At 37.7% G+C, this 19,400-nt stretch overlaps 1 protein-coding gene across 7 annotated transcripts in view; it reads right to left on the bottom strand.

The window, feature by feature from the left end:
• RUNX1T1 (RUNX1 partner transcriptional co-repressor 1) overlaps positions 1 to 19,400 on the bottom strand; it is a 144,875-nt gene that overhangs the window by 17,845 nt on the left and 107,630 nt on the right. For 6 of the 7 annotated variants that reach the window (XM_056522334.1, XM_056522339.1, XM_056522340.1 and 3 more), the window contains exons 5-9: positions 16,559 to 16,740; positions 11,292 to 11,542; positions 10,580 to 10,665; positions 7,380 to 7,584; positions 1,904 to 1,972 (exon numbers count right to left, since the gene is read on the bottom strand). In XM_056522334.1, the coding sequence (XP_056378309.1) occupies positions 1,904 to 1,972; positions 7,380 to 7,584; positions 10,580 to 10,665; positions 11,292 to 11,542; positions 16,559 to 16,740 (793 nt within the window). The remainder of the gene's footprint in view (positions 1 to 1,903; positions 1,973 to 7,379; positions 7,585 to 10,579; positions 10,666 to 11,291; positions 11,543 to 16,558; positions 16,741 to 19,400) is intronic. The other variant, XM_056522338.1, reaches the window with a different exon arrangement.

Raw genomic sequence — 19,400 nt, 5'->3', positions numbered from 1 at the left:
TTTTTTTCCCTTATTCATTATGTATAAAAAGATGGATACATTACTTGAAGACTATGATCTAATTTAATTATCCTGGAAAGATATCTTCCACTTGATCCAGTTTATCTCATTTTCATCTTTATTCAAACCAAAATGACAATGAATAATTGAAAATTTAATAAGCAGTAATTATTAACTTGGCAAACGTTGTACCAATTAACACTCTATTAAAACTAATTATGACATGTTTCATTCAAGTGTTTTCACCTAATTGTTTCGCTCGCTTAAAAAGCACCTTAATTAAATGTTCTGTTTAATTAAGAACATAGATTTCTAATAGAATCATATTACCAGATATTAAAAATTAAGGACAAATTAATTTTCCTGCAAACTATTAGCAAAAAAAAAGTTTTTTTTTTTTTATTAGATTTTTCCTCAACTGTAGAAAATACTATCAATTGCGACCACAATTGTGTCAAAAAATATGTAACATTTTCCATTTAAAATTTAAAAGTGTAAAGGCCTAAAATGAAAGATATTTTCAAAAATTATTTTATTAGTAAATCATAAAAATTGTAGGGGTATTTATTTTTTTAAAATTTTTTTTTCCACTGTAAGACTTTCGAACGTGGTGAAGGCAATATCGCGGCCGTGAACAATGCAGCCTGGGCCTAATTTACTTTGAATATTCAGGGCGAATTAAAATTCTATCTAAGCGGCAATACAGGACAATAATTTTTGCTTACGATCAAAGCTACAGCTTGACTAATTGTATATGCTAATCAGGCAATTTATATTTAAATTATGCATTCCTATTCTAGTCCCACAGGCGCACACAGATCTGCACGGGGAATTGATAGGATGCTCGCAAGGTGCTTGCATATTTATTACCAAATGCAAACAAACCTTGCTTACTGGGGGAAGAAAAAAAAAAGAAATTGATGTAGAATGCTGAATCTGTCGTGTTTTATTATGAGTGATATAATGTTTTTATTTTTTTCTCCTTTAATGAAGTGATTAATTCCATACAATTTTTTTCTTACAATCCCAGCAATTTTATTTTAGCATGAATGCGGGATATTGAGTTTATTTACACATATCAAAGGAAAGTAGGCGTCAAATTATTTTTGGTAATAAAATCTATGCATAGTGCGTCAGCTGTTGTCGATTACCGAAATAAATTACCGAAATATTGAGTTTATTTACACCTGCAATTATTTTTGTAATAAAAGCTACGGATAACACGTCCGTCATGGTATACTGTACATCACAAATTGCAGGCGTTTAAATGCAAAGGGAATCCCGATTTATGGGGAGGTAGAAGAGTAACCACAAATGAAAGGTAAGCAAGGCTATAATATAATCATTATTATTATTACTATTTTTGTTATTATTTAATATCTCTTTCTCTCTCTCTCTTTCTCTCTCTCTCTCTCTCTCTCTCTCTCTATATATATATATATATTATTGATTTATGTATTTATATGTAGAGCACCCTTGATTCCAGGGCACTTCACATATGTAACATGAGGGCAAAAGTACTTAAGACTAACATAGAAACAATGAACCTTACACAGATTAACTTTGCTGACTGACATAGAGGGAGAGAGGACACCTGGCCGCAAGAGCTTACAATCTATTTTACATCTATAAATATGCTCAAGATTCATCTCAACAATAAAGAATCATGGGTATGTGCATAGTAATGACAAAACATACATAAAAGATGAGATATCTCCAGGGGTTGAAGATTTTCTATGAAGGAATTCCACAGTAACCTGTATTACATTTTTGCGCAGTTATTGAGGATTATTGCCATTTGCTCAGTTACTAATCAGTCTGTTTCTTGATTCTGCACATCAGTGCATTAACAACTGTACACATCTGCCAGAACACTAGGTCTGTGTTTTTAAACAATCCTTACCAGCTTTCTTCCAAATTTCCTCTGGCACGTATCCAGAAGCGGGCCTGTGAAGGAATTCCCGATGTGATTCTGCAGAGGAGGAAGAGAGAGAGAGGGAGAGAGAAAAAAAAAGAACACATTGAGAGTATTGCTCATTTGTTAGTACTTGAGACTGACAGTAAAGCCCACTCTAATATCACGCTGCAAGTATTGTCTACTGTACACAAAAAATCTCATTGTCACAGCTGTTTCATGCCTTCTGTAGGAATGTCGACAGCGTAACACCATGACATTCTCTGACAGACTGCAAAATATTCCAAAAGAAATTAATGCAAATGGAATTTTATACAGCGAGCAGCACTAACTGAGCCGTGAGTGTGTGAGTCCCGGCAAGCTTGGCTAGCTCGACAACGGGGACAATGCTTTAGTTTATGAAAGACACAAGAGCTACCAATATGTCTATAGATCTTTGGTCTCCAAATTGTGGTCCACCAGCTTTTGCAAAACTACAACTCCCAACCTGTGGGAATCGGGCATGTGGGAATTGTAATTCTGCAACCTGACCTTGCAGTCAAATTTCCTTTCACCGGTCCTCTACTTTATGGCCAGCCTAACAAATTGTAGGTTAGCAAAGAAGTAGTAGATAGAAGACTACAGTATCAAAAATACAAAGCATTTGGTTATGGCCTGTGAATATGGAGACACATAGATTTGTATGTGAGCTGTGGACACAAAACAGTAGGTAACTTTTTAATAAAAACCATTTACAATGCTTTCGTTTTAGGTCAAATTGTTGCAAAGGCGGACATATCCTTTAAAGCACTGTAGTTGTACTAGGTTTACTGCTTTGTTTTGAGGCACAACCCGACAAAAGCAGGTCAGGTTTACAATAGTAAATATAATATGCTGAATTTGTGTGTGTGTATATATATATATATATATAATATATATACACACACTTAAATATACAGTATATATAACTTGTGTCTGCAACAGTTTTTTGGGCACATTGCACCAAAATAAACCATAAAAAAGCACAAACCAGAAAAGGGCCGTGACTAGTCGGAAAAGGGGTATGGCCAGCCGGAAATCGTATTCTCACAACCTGTCCTATTGACTATTGAATTGACAGAAAATCCTGTGAATAAATGGCTGGAAATTTCTACCAAAAAGCTGGTCAGAACTTTCCCAACCTGTGAATCTGTGAATCCCCATAGTAAATAGAGAGGAATCATGCAAGTCTCAAACAACATTTCATTCTAATAAAAACCCAACACTCTTCAATGCCATTAGTTACGTGGGTTCTTATAAAGTGCCAACATTTCACCATTTTATTTCTATACCATAAGAAATAATACCCAATGTAAGCATCCATACAATCCATATAATGGTATATTTTATATAAATGGGCTAAAGCAATTTATTTCATCTGACACTGTCTTGTATTTAAAAACAACAATGAAAAAAATATCATAGTCTTGGTGGCCTATACTTACTTTCCATTAACTATCCTTAACCAAATTTATCATCGCACTGTTAGCAACTATGTATGAAATATTAAATAAATATGTCTAATAAAAATAATTTATAATATTTTAGTAATGGTACCTTTACCTTTAGGGGTTTTACTGAGCTGAGTTTGCAGTCACTTTGGGAATCACTAAATAAACTGGATCAGACCTTTACCAGATAAAAATTCTGTAACACCTAATTAACTGATCGCTTTTATGCCATCCTACTAGCACACAAGTAACGTAAGTCTTTTGCAGTCAAAATGGTTCAGTATTATTGGTACTTCGAACTGAAGATGCCTGTATTAGTAAAGTGTTTCACCTCATAATGTGCAATTCCGTGAGAATTGAAAAAAAAATAAATGTAACCATAGAAATATTTCAGAGTGGAGAGAGAACTCTTCCAAGAACGGATTATCCAAGCTGTTGAGCAGCTGTGAAAAATAGATGACAAAACTATGTGGTATTACAAATTAGGCACTAAAAATACTTTGTTGTGATTTTCATCAGACTCAAATTATATCTGATTATTTGCAGTGTTATTCTATCTGGGAGGCTGCTAGCCAAAATACTGGAGTTCACAGATAGCTTCATAGGGAAAGTCATATTTTCTCATTAATGGGGAGATAAGGGGGTGGCATGGAACTGCAAAGCCATCTAAAGATAGATGCAAGGAAAGTGGAGCAGCAGAGATGGCCTGAGAAAGCCTGTGCTGTGTACCTGTAAGCTGAGCCAGTCTGCCTGCTGAAGATGATCACTGTTTGTCAAAGGTAAATCAAGGCTTCCCTCTCATCTTTTGCTACCCATAAAGCTTAGGTCAGCTGCCCCATGTGTAAACACCAGTGTACCTACTGCTGTATGTTCAAAGCAGAAGCTTAGGGGAACACAGAAGCTGCACACAGTGCAGAGAGACAATAAAGAGATGACTGTGTAAGAGATATCACCTCATGGCTTCATTCACAGTTTAAACTGCTCTCTACTGCTTTGTTATGCCTTCCATGCTGCTGCTGCTGTTTAGGCTGTGCATAGAGACATAGAAGCACAGGATATTTACTTATGTGTGTGTTCAATTCAAGACTGACAAGATGTTTGTAAATTGTTTAACTCTTTCTGCATTTTTTCAAAAACACTTTTGAGGTGAAAGATCAAACTCTTTTATACCACTCGCAACACAATGGGCAAAAGTATTCATAAGTAGCGAGAAGTGAGCAAAACGTATCAAGTACAGATTGTTTTGGGGAAATGTTTTCCTAAGCTCCCCTTGAAGCCAATGGATTGTCATGGCTTATAAAATACAACTGAACTTTGTATTCTGTTGCACAACAGATGCTTATACACTGTGAAAGGTCTCAAGGCCTGTAAAAGTATTGAAACTTGGAATAAAGTATAGCTGTGAATATGACTAATAGCTTCTTGATGTCAGACATTCTGGCCTCAGCTTACTGGCCCTTTAAATCATGAATTATATACTAATAAAACTTAAGGCAGCCCCTAGAAAGTGGACGAATCTAACAGAAAGCAACACGTGGGCGCAGCTATGAAAGGAGGCAGCTGAGGAAATGGTATAGACAATAAAAGAACAAGTATTTATTTTGGCACAAATCACTTGCTGTAAAATTTTGAGAAAAATAAAACTGCCTGCACTATCGATTATTTTATATTTTGTAGAAAAAACACCTATACCAAATCTTATGTAACCTAAAGTTTAAAGGGAAATCATAAAATGTGGATAACTTTATTTTCGAAGTTCTCTAGGTTACATAGGAGAATGCGAATACACCGCTGACGGAAAAATCCGCATACGTATTATTTAAATCCTTTATCAAGGGGAGGAAATGGAGGCCCTCTGTTCTCCAAATATTCACGATTAAAATGAAGTATATGTTGGAAAATAAAGCAGGAGTGGATAGATAGACTTGTAGTTCACATCGCCAAATCGTGTTTACACTAGATTAATAAATGTGAGCCGTACAGCCCGACGAGGAGCTTAGAGCCAAAATAAAGGCAATAAAACATGTAATGGTTAAAAAAAACATTACAAAATCAGATAATGATTAGGAACGTTTGGCAGATTTCAACATACGTAATCCAAGTCTAACACACACAAAAAATCTTACAAATACAAAAAGGGTAACATCTGTGCACCATGTATTATCCAGATGCCTATACAGTTGTATATATCAGCCACTGGGTCTTGTTGAACAAAAACTGTATACTTTGCACTAAAACGTTTTATACAGCAAAATCAAATCTATGCTGATGTGGGACAAAAAGACACTCTTTTAGCTTAAGCCCCATTCACATGAATTTTAAATCAACCAGTCAAAAAGGGATGCCAACGTGGTCTACTATGTTTCAGAAACAGGATACATTCCGTAATGGATTAAATGTAGTCACAAGTGGACTAGGTTCTGCCCATTAAAGTCATTGGGCCCAAAGGCATCCCTTTTTTGACAAAGTATGGCCCAACATATGCCTAAATTACTAGGGTAATAGAAGTTTCTGGTTATATTTTATATGTAGTTTAGAATACTTATACACTGTAGGTCAGTATTTCCCAACCAGGGTGCCTCCATCTGTTGCAAAACTACAACTTCCAACATTTCCGGGCATGCAGGAAGTTATAGTTTTGCAACAGATAAAGGAATCCTGGTTGGGAGACACTGCTGTAGGTAGTGCCAAAGCAAAGTGAGAACAATTTTTTAGACATTAATAGGGTACTCCAGTGGGAAAAAAAAATTCAAATCAACTGGTGCCAGAAAGTTAAACATATTTGTAAATGACTTCTAATAAAAAAAATCTTAACCCTTCCAGTACTTATCAGCTGCTGTATGTTCCAGAGGAAGTTGAGTTGTTCTTTTTAGTCTGACCACAGTACTCTCTGCTGATACCTGTGTCGATGTCAGAAACTGTCCAGAGTTGGAGCAAATCCCCATAGCAAACATTTCCTGCTCTGGACAGTTCCTGGCATTGACAGAAGTGTCAGCAGAGAACTCTGTGGTCAGACAGAAAAGAACAACTCAACTTCCTCCATAGTGCACAGCAGCTGATAAGTACTGGAAGGATTAAGATTTTTTAATAGAAGTAATTTATAAATGTGTTTAACTTCCTGAGACCAGTTCATTTGAAAAAAAAAATTGTTTTCCAAAGGAGTACCCCTTTTAGCTACAGATCAAACTGCTGAAGAAGTGTAAATTATTAATAAAGCCTCATGTGTAGTAGATGTAGTAGACTAGTATTGTAGACTGTGCTATTGACTGGAGGCCCTTTACAGATAATATGTTGCTGTACATTGTGCCATGTGTCCCCTTGATAGATTACGAGAAAGGGCTTAACGTTGGCACTTTATAAAGGAGAATGACAAGGTTGGGGATCATGTTCAATTTCCATTGACCTAGATGTGTTGGCTCTCCATTAACTACAAAGTTTGGCACCTAACGTGACAGATGCAAATATTTTCTCAATGGGCCACAAAGCTACTACCAAACAGCTCCTTTCATACACCAAAGGCAAGGGCCGTTATTTTGATCTTGCCTAACCCAGTTAAATGGGTTTTGATGCCACCACAGAATTCCACACAAGGCAAAACATAAAACGGGGATCATGGTAAATTTCCATTGACTTTGATGTGTTGGATCTCGAACAACTACAAAATTTGGCACCTGACGGGGCAGATGCATTGAGTTGCAAATATTTCCTCAACAGGCTACAAAGATACCCAACAGCTTTTTCCATGTACCAATGGCAATGGCTGTTATATTGACCGTGCCTAACATAGTGGGCTTTGATGGCACCACAGATACATTCCTAGCAAAGGATTCAAGATTTTTCTACACCAAGGCAAAAGACAAAAAAAACACAACTTTACAGAAAAAATACATAAAACTCATTAGGTTACTTTAATGCAAACATTTAAGGAGAGAATGATCATTTAAGAACCTTAGGACCCAAGGTCCAAGGACCCATCATCGCTTATGCTAATATACCTAAGGGGACAGGATCAGGATTCACAGGGCTCTGTTGTCTGGAATGGCTGGTGCTGCTGCTAGTGCTACCTTTTTTTAAATCCTCCGCATCACTGTACCGCCTGATCCAGTAATTTAGTTCTTCCCGGTCTGCTTCCTGACATCGCCGTAGCACAGTGAGGGATCGTCTTGTTTTTTCCACCATATCCATTATACAGTTTAATAGCTGTAGGAACAAGAGCAGAAAAACAGCTTACTCACCTCTTCTTTAAAACCTATAGAAAGTTAGATACGACACACATCTCCTTTCCACATAACAATAGGAGAACTGCATCTCCCGATTCACATTTTATTTTTTGCTTTTTTGCGACAGCATAAAAGAACCGTGGCTCAAAAAGACACAAGATCTGTCTGCGAACATGCAACATTCATTAAGCCCAGCTTCCAAACACTTGGAAAGTACTTTCATCTGCCATCTGTGATGATGGTAGAGTTATTCGCTTTAAATATATTATGACTTGGTAATCTTGCATACTTGAAATTTGCATTGGACTGATCCAAACTGCAATGGAAATGTATGCCATTATTTAGCTCTCGACAACAGTACGTGAAGACAATGTATGAGATATAAAGCTGATATATTGTAAATTACTTAGGCAAGTGAAGCGTAACAGAGGAAAAAAAATCAATTCAGGCAGCTACTTTGATAAGTGCTGAAAAATTGTTCAAAAGGGAAAGCATTCTATAGAGAAAAGTTGGGCAATCATTCTATTTTACATGCGGGGTCACATTTTTCTATAATTCATAATCTGTATTTTTTTCTAATTTGGTGATTTACCAATTTCTGTTCTAGATCAATGTTTTTCACAGTTCATAAGTCAAGTGCCTCTACTTAAATAAACTACCCCTAAGAAAATCAAAGAACCCCAACACAATATTGCATCTATCATCCGACTGCAAATATTCCCTTAGGACATTGTATGCACACCCTTAGGTAGACCTAGCACAAGTTGAGAACCTAGGTACTAGATGGCCTAGATGTTTGGTATACACTCACCTTTCTGTAGCCATGGTTAACAGGAGAGGGCCCCTTCAGGGCAGTATCAGTGGTACTGTACTCAGGGGCCCATTTTAACTTGTAAGCATGCCACCTGATGGTTCTCACACAGTTATATATATACTAAATAGACAATGGGGGAGATTTATCAAAACCTGTCCAGAGGAAAAGTTGACCAGTTGCCCATAGCAACCAGATTGCTTCTTTCATTTTTGAAAAGTCCTGTGAAAAATGAAAGAAGCGATCTGATTGGTTGCTATGGGAAACTCAGCAACTTTTCCTCTGGACAGGTTTTGATAAATCTTCCCCATTGACATTTAAACAAAGAACCCATATAGTTCACACTCCCCATAGAGTTCACATAAGTCCAGCAATTCATAGCAGCTATGGATTAGAACAAGAGAACAAGATCCTGGAAGTATTGAATCCAGCATCCCCTCTGGCACCCCATAGGTTGAAATGGGACCATTAAATTGCTAAATACTAGATGCCACAATTTTTGATTTAGCAGAACCATACAGGGGAAACTATGCATGATCCCCTATACCCATAGTCTTCTGTTCCATCTTAAGAACCTCCAAATACATGTAAGTATGCTTTGTAATGATCATGTGATCACTCCCAGACCCCTCAAACACTGCCCCCTTAGTTTTCCACCAAATCTAATATACGTCTCCAAACGGAGATGAAAATGTAAGAGGGAACCCAGGGGAACCTGACCATTCGACTGTTTGGAGCCTAGGTATTTCACATGGCTTAACGCACCTGAAACACGCTGGTTGTTGGGGACTGTGGTGATTGTTTTAACAGTGTCTGTTTTTAAGTATTAAATATATAGATTTAAATGTTTTTCACATCCCACTTTTCAACTAGTTCACATGGCCCAAATGTTAAGATATTTGTGAATCGTTGCATGGCAAGTAAACAACCCCTTTAATACCTAAAGAAAAATATAATGAAGGTGATTTATTAAGCTCCGTAGATTTTATTTTTTATTTTTTTGCTTAATAAATTTATTCCAAAGCACATTTCTGCAATTTTCTTTTACTTTGAAGTGGTCATGTATTTATCAAATGTGATAGTCGCTATTTATCAAGAAAAAAAGTCACATCTCCATTTAAAAGTCGCATATGTAGTCCAGGTCCAACCTGGCTTACAGAAAGTGCAGACATCTGCAGAAAAGGACATTAACACCCACTTTAACAACAGTTCTTGTTCTGCATCATGAAACAAAGCTACTACATTAATGTTAATTATAAAAAAAAATCATTATATAACTAAGAACTCTATAAATTTTAAGGTTGAAAATACACACTGCACACCTTGTTAATTTTAGGACACGTACATGCTGGCGTACCCACTAAATGTAAAAATTAATGTTGTGTTAAAATATAATAAGGCACAAAATAATTGTGTAAGAATTTTTACTGACTACGTAAATAACCCATATGTGGCACTATAATTTTTCCTTTAAAAAAAAAAGAAATATCCATAGTAATACAGCTTCATGCACATTTTGGGGTGGGTAACGCACCGAGTCGTTTTTTGTTTTTGTTTTGTGGCTTCACTATTGTTTATGTGCCTGTTGGTGCTGCGCTGTCTTCCTTCCTGACGTAAACTCCAGCCTTAGTGCAGCGACGCAATACTCCGCCCACCAACGTCACAAAATGCAGGCTCAAAATTAAACAAAAAAGCCACCAGAGTACGAATATCCATGGTGTGGCACAATATGTTTTTAATATTTTTTTATTTCTGAGGAGGGTGAGTTGTTGCGGCATAGTTAGAATGCAGTTAATTAGTGCCAGGCAGGCCAGTCAGGGTGTCACCCAATGCGTCACTCTCTAGCAGCGCTACTGAATAAAGGGTAGATAAAGAACTTCGGCTATTAACATAAGGGAAAAATTTTCTGCTTTAAAAAATACTTTTGTAAGTGAGTTTCCCGGGTTTTGCTTATGTGTGATTTACTTATCAAGGTCGTGCGGCTATTTGATAAATAGGTCACATGTAAGCAAAAGTAAGTTATATTATTGTCATATAAAAGCCACACGTTTGAAAAGAATGATAAATATCCTTCAATATTATTTTTTTACATCCACTACAAATGCCTTGACAATAATTTCACAAAGGTGTCCTGTATCTTTTAGAAACATTCCAAGGTTCTTACATGATCAAGGTGCTTCCATTCTTCCGCCCACTCTCTGTCTGTTAGTCTGTGGTCTATCATTTCTTCTTGACGTGCTCCATGCAACCCTAGACAAAGCAGATGTAAAGTCTCATGTAACACTAATCAACACCCTTCTGAAAAATGGATTAAGTCTTTCAACAATAGCCTTAAAGTCTTTTTTCTAATTGGTGGAGAGTTCATATGTGGTAAAAAAAAAACAAAAACAAAAAAAACAAGAGTGACTATAAAGTATGAATAAATTCTATAAATGTCAGAAAGACAATAACATAATATTTTGCTTGATAAAGAAAAAAAATTAATAGAAACACAGAATGTCAGAAAGTATTGAATTCCTAGCTGTCAAGCATTTGGTTCCCCCATGGTCTCGGTAGTCACATCCCCACTGTCATCAATAAATCTGATTTGAAGTGTAGGAGATAAGCTGCTCTAGTTCGGCTGTCAGGTCTTCGGTGGGAGTTCCAAGTGTTTAATTACCACTTTCACTGCGGAAAGCGACCGACTGTTATTTCGAGTGATTTTCTCCTACACTTAAATCAATAGCAAATGTGATTTATTGACTTTTACATTTTTTAATATTACAATACATTGTATCATAACAATGACCAAAATGCCTGCAATATAATCAAGTTAATATTCTCCACAAAGCTGTGCCGACAAAGGAGAAATACAAAAAGATCTCCAGTTCTCTTACCCATAGGCCTGTTTCTGTCCCTGAGGTCCCTGTGGTTAGGGTGTCTGTACGAGTCCCTGTAGTGGTGGGCAATAGCCATGTCATCCAAACGATAATGCTGAGGTGGTGGTGGGGTAGGGTGAGGCAGACCATTGGGTTGATAGGATAAGCCATTATTTGGACTGTACCGCTGGCCGGGGCTTATAGTGCATGGCCGCTTGCTTGGATGCTCTGAGTGCAAAGGCTCTCTGTCAAAGCCATTTTCTTTGGTTCTGAAAAGAAAATATGTGTAATGTACTACAAATGTAATCTACGTGTATTTTAATTGATTTTACGTAGGCTTGACATGGTGGAGATTATGTACAACATGGGTAGGTCATTTCGGATACTCAATTTGTTCTCATCTACAAACATAGTCAACCACAACCAACGTCTCCCGGGCTGGGGAGAAAAGTCATCATAAGATAAGCCAAATCCTGTAATACAGAACTTTTCGACGGGTCTAATAACCCCCAGATTTTCTCTACACTAAGCCAGAAAAAGGAGTAAACAAAACCTGTGATGTAGAACAAATTATTAGTCTAGCTGGGAATAGAGTCTAATAGTGAGATAAATACTATGAGTTCTTTGCAACCATGACATGTCATGGACAAATTACTCAGTTGTGTTTTCTACTCACGTGTCAGGATTTTTTTTCACTCTTTCTGTGACTGATGGCTCCCAGTGTTATTATTGAAACAGATTGATCTTTTTAATGAGCCAGTTTAATAGACTCCAAAATCTCACCGTGGCTGCTCATCCGTGTTAGACCATATGCACCAAGAAAACATTCAGTAAAACATAAAGCTTCACTGTCAGACTGCTGAAGCCTTAATAAACCTAAATCTACATTTTTGCATAAAAAATGCACATAATGGGAATGTATATCAAAAGCAGCAACACAATAGTGCTGTAGATTTCAATAGGTATTCGATGAGTTACTTGGTAGACACTATTTCCTTCAACCTACTAAAGCCTTCCAGATGGAAACAGGCATGTGCAATGAGGTTAATGCTATGTTTCTGACAAAGATAGGTAATTTTGTTTTATGAAGGGGGCATAATAGCATTTCCATTTATACTGATATACTAAATCCTATAGAAATTCCAAAAATATAAAGTAGAAAGCAAGTAATGAAAACAACAGCTAACATAATGGTGCCAAAATTGCCATAAGTTTTTTACTATTGTCAGGAAAATTTCCGATGCTGAATATTTTACTGTCCATAAGAATATTACAAAATTTCAGAGCAGTCAACCTTTTCTTGGTGTACTACTGAGGGGCTAGTCTAAATGTAACTTGCACAGTTGTAGGCTCTTCTCCTCTGCTAAACTCAATAGTCATAAGAAATAGGTTCCCAGTGGGTCAAGTAAAAATATTTGTCTGATTTCTGGCAGCATATGGTTATGATTCTCTTGCCTGCTGGCATTGCCAGACACTATGGCCTCTGCTAGGCTAGACCGTCACTATGAAGTCTTACTCTATCTGTCAACATTTACTGTACAAATTGTAATTCTGAGATAAGTTTCAAAATATTTGCTTAAAAAATCTCATGGTTTTGAAGGTCACGACTCCTTCAATGACAAAGCTGTCACTATTTTTAGTGCTTCCATTTCTGGGCAAGGCTCCTTTGGTCTGCTATATAAAGAATTATTGAAGGTGTGTTGAATGTCTAGAACTGTGTAAACTGCATCAATCGAAAAAACTATAAGGCAAAACTAGAGAGGGGAAAGAATAATATATATATAAAACTTCAAAGATTTCAAACATATACAAAATACTAACGTTTTCCATTGATTAAGTACCAAATGTTAAAACAAAATGTTAAAATATGGCATTATGCTCACTTTTTTTATTTTATAGCTATTTAATATTCTTTAAATTCTTATTAACATGGTGTTGGAGAAATTTGCATGTGATCAGTTTATGAAAAATAGCTCCTGGCTAAATTTTTTGACATGTCTAATTTCACGCTTGAAAAGAGTGAGTGTGCCCAGATAACCCCATCAAAGGAGGGAAAACAACAGACGCACACTTATTAGCTGGCTTTATTTCAGTCATTGGCTGAGGAGATATTTTCATACAAATTTTTTTTCCATCCCTCTTTAATATATTTGTTACCCAAATCGTCAATTAGAGCTCCATGTCATAAGAAGACTCTGGGGGAGATTTATCAAAACCTGTGCAAAGGGAAAGTTGCCGAGTTGCCCATAGCAACCAATCAGATCGCTTCTTTCACTTCTTAGAGGACTCTTTAAAAATGAAAGAAGCGATCTGATTGGTTGCTATGGGCAACTCAGCAACTTTCCCTTTGCACAGGTTTTGATAAATCTTCCCCCCTGTAGGCATTGTCCCTTTTTGACATTAAAGGGGTTGTCCAGGAAAAAACTTTTTTTTATATATCAACTGACTTCAGAAAGTGAAACAGATTTGTAAATTACTTCTATTAAAAAATCTTAATCCTTTCAGTACTTATGAGCTTCTGAAGTTGAATTGTTCATTTCTGTCTAAGTGCTCTTTGAGGACACCTGTCTCAGGATTTGTCCAGAGTAGAAGCAAATCCCCATAGCAAACCTCTTCTACTCTGTGCAATTCCCGAGACAAGCAGAGATGTCAGCAGAGAGCACTGTTGCCAGACAGAAAAGAACAACTAAATTTCAGCAGCTGATAATTATTGGAAGGATTAAGATTTTTTTATAGAAGTAATTTACAAATCTGTTTAACTTTCTGGAGCCAGTTGATATATATAAAAAAATGTTTTTCCTGGAATACCCCTTTAAGAATAATTCCATTGTGCCATTGTTTTTATCCATATCAGAACCTGGATAGAAACCTGATAGATCCCATTACGAGTTAAAGAGATCTGTTAGAAAACAGATCCATTGGGCTCTTGTGAATACCTCCAAAACATGTCAAAGGTCTCATTTGCACCAGGTCTCACTCAGGAGACCCATTGGAAACGTGAGATATAGAAGGGTGGAGCACATGATAGCCTGATCACCCAATCCAGTTGATGTACTCTGTTATACTCAACAGGGTACATCCAAGCCTGGATAGCTTAGTCAGTAGGTTTAAGGGGGAGATTTATTAAAACCTGTCCAGAGGAAAAGTTGCTGAGTTGCCCATAGTAACCAATCAGATCGCTTCTTTCATTTTTGAAAAGGCCTCTGAAAAATCTGGGCAACTCAGCAACTTTTCCTCTGGACAGGTTTTGATAAATCTCCCCCAAAGTCCCTATTCAGGCACGATATTTATTATTTATCACAAAGCTATGGGGCACATGAATCAGATGGGGCTGCTGCCGTGCGCTTCACCCAGCTATAACTCCCGACTGTGGGGTACAATGTAAAGACATCAAAAGTTTTACCAAATGACAATAACATTAAAACATATTGCTCAAAACTATGTTTACATTTTTATATGGCAAAACACAGTGAATATCTAGGTGCTAAATTGGTAGATTTTGGGGGGAATTCAGTTTTTCCAACACCCGATGAGAAGCAACATCTCAAGCCCCCTCCTAGTGCGGTGACTTCTGAGCTTGGATCTTAAGAACTATAATTTTAGACTATAACTGATTTTTCATCTATTTTTGACAGATGCTGCTCCATGGAGGAATACAGGTTACTGGAATTCTCCTGTGTGTCTTTTATTTGAAACTTTATCCGCAATGGGCAACACATCATCAGCAGGAAAAAGCTTTTCATTCTACACATGGCAGAAGAATGATCTGTCACAAAAGAAGACTATTGTTGCGCACTGCATATTTAGTATAGTTAGACATCTCATAGCCCCCACATTCTTGGAAGGAAAATCTTAGTGTCTGCATTTATGAGCAAAAGCAAATCCCTGGACAAGTAGTAAAAAAATATATAAACATTTTTAGAGATATTTTAATTCAGATCACTACTGACAAAAAGTCCCATTAATCCGCGTCCTGTTGTGTATTTATAATGTGGATCTAATAGGCAATTTCATTGCATTCCATGATAATAAGAATAAGAAAAATCTAAAGTCTGGAACCATATGTTTGCAGGCACCACTCAGACCACATATACGTTGCACGTATATATTATGTTCTACTGAAAGAGGGAGAAACATGAAAGTGAATAAACCTTGTAATTTACATGTCTTTTTTCTCCCCTCTAACCATGTTTTATGTGCTCTTTATTTTTAGTTCAAATTTCCTGGAATCTCTTCTGGAACCATTTGTGGGGGCCATGCGAGTGAAGCAGCCAGATAAGACTACTTTTTATGAGGATATTAGAAAGAAAATAATAATGCATTTAGTCTGCAAAGAGCTGGGAAGGGGATATTGGAAGGCCCAAGATGATCTGTAGAAGAGAACATTTTTTTACGGCTGGAAAAGTTTAAGACAACTTCTTTGTAAAAGAAGTTAAGCGTTTGCTTTTTCCAGAAAGAAAAATTTAGTTTGATGGAACATGTCCAATAAGTAGTTTCTTCAGAAAGAGAAACAAATTGAGCCTCGGTTATGATCCAAAACACAGACTAGCATGGAGTCACTGCCTATTTCTCTAATATAGCACCGACATAGCCTGCAACTCTGTATGTACAACAGGGGTAGAACTCCAAGGTGTAGATGGGATACAAGGGCGCTGGACAACCAGGTAACTAGACCAAATGTTTATTCACCCATAATGCAACGCGTTTCACAGCACAGCTGATTCATCCTGATGAAGCAGCTGTGCTGTAAAACACATTGCATTATGGGTGAATAAATGTTTAGTCTAGTTACCTGGTTGTCCAGCGCCCATTTATCCCGTCTACATCTTGGAGTTCTACCCCTGTTGTATCTGCACCTTACGAGACATGGAGTGGCTGCGGACACCTCATTTCTTTGATTTCCATGCCTTGATCCATTGTTGCACTTGGTGGAATGTAACCCATTTTGGTAAGCGTGACATCCACCTGAGCTATTTTTGTGCAACAACGGTATCACACTATGGAGCGCTCTCAGCCTTTTGTTTCAGTGCAACTCTGTATGGGAAACTGTCTCAAACATCAATCTATAGAGTTCACATAGGAACTAGAGAGTGGGATTTCGGTACTTGCATTTATTTGTTTGTGGAAATACACATTTTTTTTTGCCTGCCCGTACTAGGGTGAGTTTATGACCTTATGATTCTACTTACATATTGCATATCTACATTCATTTCAATTATGGAATGTACATGTAGCTATACTACAAGGTTAAAAAGTCATACATGTCAACAGATTCTGGCCCTTACCTATCAGGGGTTCTCCTCTTCCCGTTTTCGTTCACATCAAGAAGCAACTCGGAGGAGTCGACCGGTGAGGTTGTGCTGGCATCCAGTAGCAGTTGCTCGTGCTGAGCTAGATACTGGGCTGGGTTTTGCTTGGCCAGTCTTGCACAGTGCAGAAGTTCCCGCTGCAGCAGAGGCAGATTGGCCTATAAAATATACAACAAACATTGAGGGAACAGCTTGTTATAAAATCTGAACTCTGGAAAGTGTGTTATTTTATTTTCAAACCCCCTTAACAGTTTGACAGAATCTATAATCATCTCTCTTTCTTGTGTTTTATACTTTGCATATGCGACGCTACCAGGGGAAGTAAAAATCAAGGATGGCAGGTAATATGTTCGCTGTCTTGGAGGTAAGATCATTTGATGCTACATCTTCTTAAGATCGTACATATTGGTATCCAAAGAAACACATTTCTGCTATTAGATCATTTGTTTCATTTAAAGTCAATATTGCACTTTTTTCCCCTTAGTTTTACCCATCACTTTCCATACTATATACCTGGGGCAGGTAGGAAATAAACCTTTGAATTCAGGCTGACTTTAAATATGATGCATGTACAAGTGCAAAGTCAGGGACTAAATGTTATAATAACGTCATTCAAGGATGTTAGCCTTCTCTAAGGCTAGGTTTACATTTTTTTCTTTAAATACCCAAAAAAAAACTCCATAACTGCCGTATCCAGATGTTATATAAAAAGTCATTAGGGACTAATGAAACACCAAACCCACTTGTTCTTTTTCCCTTTGCTGTTTTTTTTTAACTCATCATGGGCTTTTTTGTGCTGTTTTGGACTCAGTTGAAGTTTCTCAAAATCACCTGCAGGCATTGGGTTTAGCATTGGTGTTTTTTCTCTCCAATTTTTTAATGAAAATCTTTGAATTACATGGTAAAAAAAGTTGCATGACTTGTAATGAGAAAAGCACAAAAAATGCAAAGCCAAAAATCCACTTTTCTTGAAGAAATGACACAAAAACATCATCTTGGGAGTGCAAAATGGCAGGGCATATTTTTGTGGTGTTTTTGCCTGGTCGAGTGTAAACCTAGCCTAAAGGTGCCAATACACCATCAATAGCTGGTGGATATTCGTTCTACTAACCAATAACTCACCAATTCACCCCATACCCATGCACACCCATGCACATTTGGCTTGGCCAAACAGTCATGCGTTGTGAATTTGAGAGAGAGAGGAATAGTTCTGGCAGGGACTTATCTCCCAGACAACAGAAAGGTAGGGTAGTTGAAATCCAACATGGCTGACCCTTCTCTCCTGCAACGCCATCTATCGGGGAAGAGTCAGGAGGATTGCCCACCTCCCACCCCCCACTGCAATGACTGATAGATGACTTTTCACTAAAGTGTAGGGGACCTTAAGAGGGTCTTAGTGGGTATATCCTCCTATCCTTTAAATTTATACATGAACTGGTCATATGGAGACAGATGCATTGTAATTAGAATTTTAGTTAGCATCCCGTGTGAAATAACATGAGGAAGTTTGTCCAAGACGTTGGCAACCAGGTGTGCTAACTTAAATAGGATCTGCTGCCGGAGATAGTTGTATTATACAGCTATGAACATACATTTACTGCATACAGTCTTACACATGGAATTCCTGAATGTTGATTAGGAAACATTACTAGCCATATTGTGTGCAGATGACTTTTGGCAAAGCCAGCTGGCCTTTTGCCAGGACCGACCTCAATACATTGTCTACAGAGTGTTTACATGCAGAATCCAGAAGCAAACACAGTATAGATCTTAATATAACGCAACCTAAGCGACATAAAAAAAAGAACATAGTTATACAATTCTTAAAATCCGCTTGTGATGGTTAGAATCCACCCAAACCATAAACCTACTAAAGACTGCAGGAATATGGAGCATTATTGGTGGGCGGTCATTGCCATATTAGTGCTCATATAATCTGAAAACTACATCAAAATATTAGACATAAATGGGACAAAATATAATTCAAGAAACAACAAACTTTTTTTTTATAAAATGTCTAACTCCTAAATCAATATTTTCCAACCATTGTGCATCCAGCTGTTGCACAACTACAACTCCCAGCATGCCTGGATCTCACACTTGGAGCCATTTCACAAATAGAAAGCAGCAGCATTATGGTGGACTCACAACAAGCACATATCCCTCCTAAGCATGTCCATTACTGTCTGTAAGTACTAAAGTCACCTAAGGTTGAATAGACCCTTTAAGAGATATGCTTTAAAGCAGCCCTGTGAACATAGGCAGAATAGTCTGGAGCAGACCCTATTCACTTCTATGGGAAAGGTGTCTGGGCATGCTCTGTGACTTGTTCAGAGGTCATAACATAGGGACGAACAGGTTAAGCTCTGACCATCAGCTATTGTGAATGGCGTCTTATCTCGGCGTCACCTGACATCATCTTTCCCTATAATCCTATGATGATAAGGAGGGCACTGCTCGAAAGTGATCTGTACAGAGCAGGAAGACTCAGCTAGGGACCCCCGCGATCTTCGGGCCTGCAGCAGCGGCATCTGGAACACAGAAGCATGGAGCTCCCGTGTTTGTGATGTTACGCCATGCCCCCTCCATTCATGTCCATGGGAGGGGGCGTGACAGCTAGTACGTAGCCATCACGCCTCCTCCCATAGACCTGAAAGGAGGGGGAGCGGGAGTTCCCTCAGGGCATGGATGACCGGGGTGCCGTGCCGGCAATCGCAGGGGTCCCCAGCAGCGTGATCCCCACTATCTAACATCTTTTCCCCTATCCTTTTGATAGGGGATAAGATGTTTTGCACCGGAGTACCCCTTTAAAGGTTAT

The sequence above is a fragment of the Hyla sarda genome, chromosome 5 (genome assembly GCF_029499605.1).
Source record: "Hyla sarda isolate aHylSar1 chromosome 5, aHylSar1.hap1, whole genome shotgun sequence".
Taxonomy (NCBI): domain Eukaryota; kingdom Metazoa; phylum Chordata; class Amphibia; order Anura; family Hylidae; genus Hyla; species Hyla sarda.
This window is presented reverse-complemented; position numbering and strand designations above follow the sequence as displayed.